General features: G+C 38.8%; 1 protein-coding gene across 1 annotated transcript in view; it reads right to left on the minus strand.

Annotated features, from left to right (window-relative positions):
- The window catches only part of EFCAB13 (EF-hand calcium binding domain 13), a 175,963-nt gene extending 164,690 nt beyond the window's left edge, over window positions 1-11,273 (minus strand). Inside the window, exons 1-2 of the mRNA XM_010856564.1 lie at window positions 11,172-11,273; window positions 7,050-7,210 (exon numbers count right to left, since the gene is read on the minus strand). Of these exons, the coding sequence (XP_010854866.1) occupies window positions 7,050-7,210; window positions 11,172-11,201 (191 nt within the window). The 5' untranslated portion in view covers window positions 11,202-11,273. The remainder of the gene's footprint in view (window positions 1-7,049; window positions 7,211-11,171) is intronic.
- Between the last annotated feature and the right edge of the window lie 597 nt (window positions 11,274-11,870).

Raw genomic sequence — 11,870 nt, forward strand, 5'->3', positions numbered from 1 at the left:
ACCTTGCTCTTATCCCCACTGAAGATGCCCTGTGGTCAGTCTCCTCAACAGTCCTCCCCTCACAAAGCAATGACTTTACTCTTACTATGTCCCAGAGTATAAAATACATTTTCTATTGAGATGTAACACCCATATACAATGGAGAAGGCAATGGCACCCCACTCTAGTACTCTTGCTTGGAAAATTCCATGGACGGAGGAGCCTGATAGGCTGCAGTCCATGGGGTCACTAAGAGTTGGACACGACTGAGAGACTTCACTTTCACTTTTCACTTTCATGCATTGGAGAAGGAAATGGCAACCCACTCCAGTGTTCTTGCCTGGAGAATCCCCGGGACGGGGGAGTCTGGTGGGCTGCCGTCTATGGGGTCACACAGAGTCGGACACGACTGAAGTGACTTAACATAGCACCTATATACAAAGAGAGAGAGAAATGAAACAATTTCACAAAAGAATATTTATGCTTATTATATGAAAAGCACTATAATGTCTTCAATTCTATTGTAATTTCTTTTTAGAAAATTACTAGTAGCTACCTCTTAAATTGATTTCATGACACATGAATTAATCACAACCTACAGCATACTGCTGCTTTATATCCCCTGTCCCCTTCCATATATCCTTACTGAAACTGATTTTCATATTTCTAGAATAATTATGACTCCTACCTCATTACATCACCTTTTATGTTTTATCATTTTTAAAGTATAACTGTGTTCTTTTAATTACAAGATAACTCAAATATTTTAGGGACTAGGAATGATTTGATATAAATAACAAATAACTAAAAACATTTGTTTCATATTGCATTCCTTAGGTGCATTGTGTCTCCCCAGGTATTAACCATTTTAAACAATACTAATGAAAGAAAGGAAAGAAACACTCCTATGTTCCATTTCTTCCTAGGTAACAAGCTTTATTGCGGTGTGCTGCGCACGCATGCTAGATTGCCTCAGTCACATCTGACTCTTTGCGACCCTATGGACTGTAACCCACCAGGCTTTTCTGTCCAGGGGATTCTCCAGGCAAGAATACTGGAGTGGGTTGCCATGCCCTCCTCCAGGGGACCATGCTAACCCAGAGACTGAACCCGCATCTGTTAGGTCTCCTGTATTGGCAGGTAAATTCTGTACCACTAGCAGCACCTGGGAAGCCCCTTATTGTGGTGCCCTAGAAATGACTGTCTCATCTTTTTCCTCTAACTCAGTGGAATAGTGGGAACTCCCACGTAATTATCAGCAAATTTGTCAGCAAGAATCTTGCAGGCCAGGAGGGAGAGAGATGATATATTCAAAGTGCTGAAAGAAAAAAAAAAAAAAACAAGAATACTCTACCCCATAAAGCTGTATTCAGAACTGAAGGAGAAATAAGGAATTTTATAGGCAAACAGAAGCTGAAGGAGTTCATCACCACTAGACTGACCTTATAAGAAATGTTGAAGGGAGTTCTACAAGCTAATAAGAAAGTATGCTAATTAGTACCATGAAAACATATGAAAACATAAATTTTACTGGTAAAGGTAAATATATATATATAGTCAAATTCAGAATACTCTAATATTGTAATATACTCAGTCACTCATCTTCCCTGGTGGCTCACGCGGTAATGTGTCTGCCTACAGTGCAGGAGACCTGGGTTCGATCCCTGGGTCGGGAAGATCCCCTGGAGAGGAAATGGCAACCCACTCCAATACTCTTGCCTGGAAAATCCCATGGGTGGAGGAGCCTGGTGGGCTACAGTCCATGGGGTCACAAAGAGTTGGACTCGACTGAGTGACTTCACTTTCTGACTTCTTTCAGTCACTCATTCACGTCTGACTCTTTGCAACCCTATGGACTGTAGACCACCAGACTTTTCTGTCCATGGGATGCTCCAGGCAAGAATACTGGGGTGGGTTGCCATTGCCTCCTCCAGGGAATCTTCCCAACCCAGGGACTGAACCCAGGTCTCCTGCATCTCCTACACTGGCAAGTGGATTCTTTACCACTGAGCCACCTGGGAAATCCGCAGTGTATAATGGTGTACCTCTATTGTAATGGTGGAGGTAAATCACATACAATTTTAATATAAATGTTAAAAGACAAAAGTATTAATAATAACTATAACCACAACAATTTGCTCATAGATATATAATATAAAAATATGTAAACTGTGACATAAAAAACAAAATGGGGTTGGGGGTGCTGAGAGATAAACTCAAATAAGTGAAATAAGAAATTTAAAAGGAGGTATTACTACTGATAACAGAGAAATAGTAAAGATCATAAGAAACTACTATGAACAATTATATATCAATAAATTAGATAATCTAGAAGAAATAGATAAATTCCTAAAATAATACAGCCTACCAAGATTGAATTATGAAGAAGTACAAAATCTGAACAGACCAATTATTAGTAAAGATATTAAATCAGTAATCAAAAACGTTTCAACAAAGTCCAGAATCAGTTAGCATTCCTCGTGCATTCTACTAAAGATTTAAAGAATTAATGCCAATTCTTCTCAAACTCTTTCCAAAAACTGAAGAGGAGGGAATACTTTCAAACTCATTTTATGAAGACAGCATTACCAATGGGCTTCCCCAGTGGCTCAGCAGTAAAGAATCCATCTGCAATGCAGGAGAAGCTGGATACATGGATTCGATCCCTAAGTCAGGAAAGATTCCCTGGAGAAAGGCATGACAACCCACTCCAGTATTCTTTCTTGGAAAATCCCATGGACAGAGGAGCCTGTCAGGCTACAGTTCATAGGGTCGCAAAGAGTAGGACACAACTGAAGCAATGGAGCATGCATTACCAATATCAAAGCCAGACAAGGAAACTACAAGAAAAGAATATCAGGCTAATATTCCTAATGAACACAGATGCAAAAACTCTCAACAAAGTATCTGTAAACCACATTCAACTGTACATTAAAAAGATGAGACACCATGATCAATGGGATTTATTCCCAGGACACAAGGATGGTTCAAGATGGGAAAATCAATAAATGTGATACACAACTATGTAGGGAAAAATCAATCTTCTGTTTCTCCTTTATTCTCACACTACCATTACACTCACATCTGACCCCAAATGTGTGTGGGGTTTGCCCCCACCAAGCAATTCTCTGTGACACCAGATAGTGTCCTATAAGTTAACTCAATCCTGACACTAAGTACCTGGAAATACTTTCGGATTCCACAGGGTAAGGGCTCAGTTCCACAAGACTGCCCCACCCTACCTCAGATATCAACTGCAGGCCCGTTTTTCATCTGTGCTTCTGACCAACTGGCTATAAATCAGAGGTTCTCACAAGCCATTCCTTAGGTTTCATTATTTTGCTTGAGGAACTCAAGAACTCAGAACAGTTACGTATGCTTACCAGTTTATTAAAGGACATGAACAATGATACAGATGAATAGCCAGATGAAGAGATATATAAGATAAGGTCATGAAGGATCATAGGTGCAGGAAATTAAGTTCCCATGGAGTTAGGGCGCATTACCCTTCCTGGTATGTGGATGTGTTCATCAACCTGAAAGATCTCTGAACTCCATACTATTGGGAGTTTTTTAGAGGCCTCCCCCCATGTAGGCATGATCAATTATTAACTCCATTTACAGTCCTCTACCCTCTCTGGAGAGCTTTATAGGTTCTTGAACATATCCACATACTGGGAAGACGATACACTCCAACTCCATGAGGACAGAGCTCCTTCATCTGAGACCCTCCCAGACCTCTCCCAATGTATCTCTCTATCTGGCTATTCATCTGTATCTTCTATTATGTTTTTTTAATAAACTGGTAAATGTAAGTTAAGTGTTTCCCTGAGCTTTCTGAGCTGTTCTAGAAATTAATCAAACCTGAAGAGGGGTCATAGGGACCTCTGATTTATAGCCAAGTCAGACAGAAGTAACCTGAGGACCTACCACTTCAGACTATAAGATGAAATGGGGGTGGGGCAGTCTCATGGCTCTGAACCCTTAACCTGTGGGATCTGGCACTATCTACAGGTAGATAGCATCAGAATTGAGTTAAAATGTAGGATACCCAGCTGGTATCACAGAATTTCTTGGTGTGGGGGAAAATCCACACATCTGGTGTCAGAAGTGTGGTAGCCTGAAAGTAAAAGAGATAAACAGGAGAACTTAGGCTTTTCCTAACACAATCACATTAATAAAATGAAGGATAATAATTACATGATCATCTCAATCCAGAAATTTGACAAAACTCAATATTCATTTATGATAAAAACTTCAACAAAATAGGTTTAGAAGGAATGTACCTCAACATAATCAAGCCATATATGACAAGCCCAGAGCTAACATCACACTGTGATATTGCAAGTGAAAAGTTGAAAGCTTTTGCTCTAAGATCAGAAACAAGACAAGGGTGCCCTGTCTCACCACTTTTATTTAACTGGAAGTCCTAGCCAGAGGAATTAGGCAAGAAAAATAAAGATATTCAAATCAGAAAAGGAAGTTAAATTGTGTTTTCAGACAGCATGATTTTATACACAGAAAAACCTTAAAGACTCCACCAAAAATAAAACTTCTATAACCAACACACAAATTCAAAAAGTTGTAAAATATAAAATTAATATACGAAATCAATTGCACTTCTATCCACTAACAATGAAGTATCAGAAAGAGAAATTGAGAAAACAACCCTATTTACATAATCAAAAGGAATAAAACATTTAGGAATAAATTTAACCAAGGAGGTGAAAGATCTGTACACTGAAAACTATAAACACTGATGAAAGACATTGAAGAAGATTACAAATAATAGCAAGATATTCTGTGTTCATGGTTTGGAAGTACTGCTGCTGCTGCTAAGTCACTTCAGTTGTGCCCGACTCTGTGAGACCCCACAGACGGCAGCCCACCAGGCTCTGTTGTCCCTGGGATTCTCCAGGCAAGAACACTGGAGTGGGTTGCCATTTCCTTCTCCAATGCATGAGAGTGAAAAGTGAAAGTGAAGTCGCTCAGTCGTGTCCAATTCTTACTGACCCCATGGACTGCAGCCTATCAGGCTCCTCCGTCCATGGGATTTTCCAGGCAAGAGTACTGGAGTGGGTTGCCTAGTATTGTTAAAATGTCATTACTATCTAAAGTGAACTATGAATTCGAAGCAATTCTCATCCAAATTCCAATGCCACTTTTCACAGAAATAAAACAATCCTAAAATCTGTATGGAACTACAGAAGACTTCAAAAAGCTAAAACAATCTTGGTAAAGAAACTGTGTAACTCCTAGAAGAAAATAAATGTCTTTGACATCAGTCTTAGCAATGATTTTTTAATTGATACCAAAAACAAAAGCAACAGAAGCAAAATAAACAAGTGGGACTATATCAAACTAAAAAGTTTCTCCTCAGCAAAGGAAAATATTAGCAAAATGAAAAGGTAACCTAGGGAATGAGAGAAAATATTTGCAAACCATATATCTGATGAGTTAATGTTCAAAATACATAAGCAACTCATATAACCCAAAAGCAAATGAAGAAATGACCCAATTAAAAATGGGCAAAGACGTGAATAGATATTTCTCCAAAGAAGACATACCTATGACCAACAAATACATGAAAAGGTGCTCAACATCACTCATCATCAGGGACATTAACATCAAAATCACTGTGAGGTATCACCTCATACCTGTTAGAATGGTCATTACAGGAGATAACTAGAGTTGGCAAGGATGTGGATAAATGAGAACCTTGTACACTGTTGGTGGGAATATTAGTTGGTACAGTCACTATAGAAAACAATAAGGAGAGATTCCTTAAAAAATTTAAACACAGAGCTTCCCTGGTGGCTCAGCAGTAAAGAATCTGCCTGCCAATGATTGAGACAGGGGTTTGATTCCTGGGTCAGGAAGATCCCACATGCCACAGAGCAATTAAGTTCGTGTGCCACAACTATTAAGCCTGTGCTCTAGAGCCGGGGAACCACAACCACTGAGCCCACGTGCTGCAACTACTGAAGCCTACATACTCTAGAATGCATGTTCCACAACAAGAAAAGCCATTCTAAATAGAAACCCACACACTGCAACTAGAGAAAAGCCCATGCACCAACAAAGATCCAGTACAGACAGAAATAAATAATAAATAAAATTTTTAAAAAATTAAACACAGAACTATAAAATGATCTAACAATTCTATTTCTGGGTATATATCCAAAAGAAATGAAAACAAGATCTCAAAGAGATATATGCATTCCCATGTTCACTGCAGTATTATCCACAATAGCTAAGATACGAAAATTATATAAGTGTCTGTCAACAGATTAATAGTTAAAGAAAAGTGAAAGTGAAAGTTAGTGCACAGTCATGTACAACTCTTTGAGATCCCATGGACTGTAGCCCTCCAGGCTCCTCTGTCCTTGAAATTCTCCAGGCAAGAGTACTGGAGTGGATTGCCATTTCCTTCTCCAAATAAAGAAAATGTGGTAAATATAAACAATGGAATACCATTTATCCATGAGAAAGAAGGAAATTACATGGATGGACCTTGATGGCATTATGCAAAGTGAAATAAGTCAAACAGAAAGACAAATGCTATGTCACTTATACATTATTTTTTTTAAAAAGTCACAAGGTGACGAGTTAGTAATCCTGTACTGTATAACTAAAATTTGCTGAGATCAGAACTTCTGTTCTCACCAAAATAATAATTATGATGATGATGATGTAAATATGTGAGGTGATGAATGTGTTAACTAATTCAATGGGGGTAGTCATTTCACAATGTATACATACATTAAATCACCACACCATATATTTAAATAAATTACAATTTTGTAAAAAAAAAAAAAAAAAAAGATATATGGATAATGGTCTCATTACTGGAAAACTATGATAGCTTATAGGCCTCCACATGGCTGTGAGAGAAGTGAGAAAAATATGAGAAGTTAATTAGGAATTAAAACCATGCTCCTAAAAAAATGGTCAGCAATATGCATGATCCTCTATACTTAGTACATTACGAGAACACATGAGTTACATTTTTGGTTCTCTTAAACTGGCAAAAGTATAATTCAATTAAGTAAGTTCACAGTTCAACTTACTTTTTTGTGTGTTCTGGGCTCAAACCCCTAATTTCAGGTGAAATTCTCTTCTCTGTTGTTTTAGAAAACTTGATGTACTTTTTGCTGTCAATATCTCTTGATAATAAGTCAGCTGCAACAGAATTACAGTCATCATCTGATGAATCAGTATTTTCTTCCCCCTGGAGAGCAATCAAAAGCCACTGTCAGCCATGTTCTCTTTGCATACATAAATTAAATATGACATTCTGAGTCAAATCATTCACTCTAGATCAATACTCTCTCCAAAATGGTGCTACCAAAAAGAATTTTGTTGAAAAGAGTTACTTAATGCATTAATTTGGATTAGGTATATATTCTAAATGACTCCAACTTTCCTTAGTGCAGTATGCAGCTACAAATGTGCAGCATTCATGAATATATCTATCACTGAATCTAGTTCTTATGGCACCATTAAACTTAACTTCATTAATTAAAACTTCTGCTTTGCAAAAGACACTGTCAAGAGGATGAAAGGACAAGCCATAGGCTGGGAGAAAATATTTGCAAAAGACATATCTGATAAGGGACTGTATTCAAAATATGTTTATTTTGTATATTGAAAACTATACAAAGAACTCTAAAAGCTCAACAACAAAAAGAACAACTCAATTAAAAAATAGGCAAAAGATCTTAACAGACACCTCACCAAAGAAGATATACAGATGGCAAACAAGCAAATGAAAAGATGTTCAACATCATGTCATTAGGGAATCACAAATTGAAACATCAAGATACCACTGCACACCTATTAGAATGGCCAAAATCAAAAACATAGACAATACCAAGTGATGACAAGAATGTGAAGCAAGAGGAACTCCCATTCATTGCTGGTGGGAATGTAAAATGGCATAGCTATTTTGAAAGACAATTTGACAGTGTCTTACAAAACTAAACATACTCTTACCATAGAATTCAGCAATTGTACTTTTCCATATTTACCCTGAGGAGTTGAAAACGTATATCCACACAAAAACCTGAACATAGACATTTATAGCTTTGTGCATAATGGCCAAAACTTGTAAAAGGAACTAAGATGTTCTTCAGTACATCAAAGGATAGACAAACTGTGGTACATTCAGATCATGGAATACTATTCAGTGCTAAAAAGAAATGAGCTAGCAAGCCATGAAAAGACATGGCGGAATCTTAAATGTATACTTCTAAGTGAAAGCAGCCAATCTGTAAAAGCTACATACTGTATGATTCCAACTATATGACATTCTGGAAAAGGCAAAACTTTGGGGACAATGAAAAGATCAGTGGTTGCTAGTGGGAGTAGGTTGGGGGAGAAGAGATAAATAGGCAAAGCACAGAGGATTTTAAGGCAGTGAAACTACTAATATCCTATATAACATTTTAATAGTGGCTACATGTCATCACACATTTGTCCAATCCCATAGAATGTACAACACCAAGAATCAATTCTAGCACTTCCCTGGTGGTTCAGTGTGGGGATATGGGTTCTGCCTGCCTGTATAGGGGACATGGTTTCAATCCCTGGTCTGGGAAGATACCATATGCCACAGGGCAACTAAACCTGTGTGCCACAACTACTGAAGCCTCCACACTCTAGAGCCCATTTGCTACAACCACTGAGCCTGAGCGCCTAGAGCGCATGCTCCACAACAGAAGTACCGTAACGAGAAACCTGCACACCACAACTGGAGAGTAGCCCCTGCTCGCCACAGCTAGGGGAAGCCCTCATGCAGCAATGAAGACCCAGCATAGCCAGAAATTAATTTAAAAAAAATTTTAAGATGGAGGGGAACAAAAATCTGTTATCAAAGTTCAGATGAACAGAAAGAGATAGTGAGTAGAAACTTTAACAGAGGAAGAAAAGAATCTCTAAAACTTTACTGTTAAAGGTGAACCACTTGTAAAATACAAACTATATAGCTTAAAGAAATAAACTGGTATGATATTTTGATATTGTTAATTTTTAATATTTAAAAATTTATCTTCAAAATCAGTTTATAAGGGAACCATCAACAATGTATATATTACATGTCTCAGTAATTAGCCAAAGTGAAATGTTAGTCGCTCAGTTGTGTCTGACTCTTTTCAACCACACGGAGTGTCCTGTAGCCCACCAGGCTCCTCTGTCCATGGAATTCTCCAGGCAAGAATACTGGAGTGGGTTGCCATTTCCTTCTCCAGGGTATCTTCCCTACTCAAAGATTGAATGTAATGTCTCCCACCTTACAGGCAGATTCTTTACCATCTGAGCCTGAAAGTCTAGACATATCCACCCTTCAGTAATCAGCAAGAAGTTCTGAAATTATATTTTGGATTACTGTATAGGTACATGCACTAAGACAATAAATTTAAAAGATTAAGACTCTCAATTGACAATGTTAAATTTCACCTGAGCCTTGTGCTTCTGAAGAAACAGTGAAGTTTAAAAGAATTCCCTCACTCCTTTGTGTTCTGGATAAGAGCTGGCTGCAAAGAACCACCCTTCCTCAAATGATTTAGATAAGACTTACCACATACCCCTCATTTACCCCTCATTTACCTATGACAAGACCAAACATCTTCAAATTTTCCTTTCTTTGCCTCATAAATGATTAGCTGAACTGTCTTATCCCCAAAAATTTATCAGGACAAAACACTTACTAAGCAAGGTTTGGTTAAGCTTCTCTCCTTCCTCCAAGCCCCCGAATTTTGGCCTACCCTCACCCTGAAGCATCTCGACGGAGGATGAGATGGTTGGATGGCATCACCGACTCAATGGACATGAGTCTGAACAAACTCTGGGAGATGGTGAAGGACAGGGAAGCCTGGCATGCTGCAGTCCATGGGGTTGCAAAGAGTTGGATACAACTGAGAGAATGAACACCACCACCACCACCCTGAGCCAGTGAGCAGGCAGCCCCTCTAGAGAACAGGCTGGCCTCTTTCTCTGATCTCTTTATCTGATCATGCTACTCTATCATCCCATTTCCCCATAACCAATTCTTCCTAGCCTTCTTTGTGCTCACTCAGTAGTGTCAAACTGTTTGTGACTCCATGGACTGTAGCCTGCCAGGTTCCTCTGTCCATGTAATTTTCCAGGCAAGAATACTGGAGAAGGCTGCAATTTCCTTCTCCAGGGATCCCCTTCCCAAACGAGGGATCAAACCTGATTCTCCTGCATTGGCAGGTGGATTCTTTACCTCTAGCACCTAGCCTTGTTCACACTCTCAATAAAAGAACATTCTTTTAATCACTTTGTTGTACACCTGAAATGAATAGAACATCAATCAACTATACTCCAATACACAATAAAATTTTTAAATAATAAAATAAAACTTAAAAAGGAAAATTTTTGCCTAGTCCGTGGGATGCTTGCAGATCTTGTGGTCCCTATTTCAGTTAGTCCCCCCTCCTTCTATTTCGTAGTCTCTTTCCTCCCTTATAATAATCCCTTTGAACAAAGTCTCTCAATAATAAGTCCAGATTTGGTTTTTTATTGACATGATACTGGCCAATAGATTAGAATATCCCCTGAATCACAGATAAGAAGACTAGAGACACTTGGTATCTTTTAAATTGTTGTTGTTGTTTAGTGCCTAAGTCACATTTCACTCTTTTGCGACTCCGTGGACTGTAGCCCACCAGGCTCCTCTGTCTGTGGAATCTTCCAGGCAGGAATACTGGAGTGGGTTGCAATTTCCTGCTCCAGGGGATCTCCCCCACTGGGGGGTCAAATCTGCATCTCCTGCTTTGGCAGGCAGATTCTTTACCACTGAGCCACCAGCAAAGCCCCATGTTTTAAATTATCTTTTAGCTTTTGGTTAGACTGCCATGTTATTAATTACATTGTTTACAATCTCTCACATAGGTTTAAATCCTTTGGTCTCCAGAAAAATTGTGTCTGTCCCTTCCCCCCCACCAAATTAGTTTTATCATACATTTCAGATCTCTTGATACTACATGGGTTGCTGCGATGAGAGTTCAATATATTTCCACTAAAACAGTTCAAAAGTCACCTCAGTTTTTAAGCAAGATCATATGACTATGTTGCTATGAATCTGCTTACTGATTATAGATGCGAAGTAATTTAAACAAATTTTTAAGGAAGAAAAGGAAGGAACCTTTACAAACAGTTTTGGAAAATACCTGGCAAAATAAATGACCTTTAGTTTCCATCTTTCTGTTTAGAGGTAAATTCTGCCCTTGAAGATTCAAAGAACTTGATGAACAAGTATGAATTCCTGCCAAATGATTTCCTGCCAAAAAAAGAAAAAGAAAAAATCATATCCTTGTTTAGGAGATGTAAGTAATTAAACTACCTGAAGCTATTATTCCAATGTAATACTCACTTATAGCACAAAACCTAATAGACATTTCCTAACTCAGATACATATACAAAAGCTAGAAAAAGCAGTTAATATATCATAAATCACAGGAGATCATCCAATTCCTTAACTTTGTGGTATAAGGAGGAGCTCAGTTCAGTTCAGTCACTCAGTCGTGTCCGACTCTTTGCGACCCCATGAACTGCAGCACGCCAGGCCTCCCTGTCCATCACCAACTCCCAGAGTTCACTCAAACTCATGTCCATCGAGTCGGTGATGCCATCCAGCCATCTCATCCTCTGTCGTCCCATTCTCCTCCTGCCCTCCATCCCTCCCAGCCTCAGGGTCTTTTCTAATGAGTCAACTCTTCGCATCAGGTGGCCAAAGTATTGGAGTTTCAGCTTCAACATCAGTCCTTCCAATGAACACCCAGGACTGATCTCCTTTAGAATGGACTGGTTGGATCTCCTTGCAGTCCAAGGGACTCTCAAGAGTCTTCTCCAACACCACAGTTCAAAAG

Source organism: Bison bison, unplaced genomic scaffold, assembly GCF_000754665.1.
Source record: "Bison bison bison isolate TAMUID 2011002044 unplaced genomic scaffold, Bison_UMD1.0 scf7180017864371, whole genome shotgun sequence".
Taxonomy (NCBI): domain Eukaryota; kingdom Metazoa; phylum Chordata; class Mammalia; order Artiodactyla; family Bovidae; genus Bison; species Bison bison.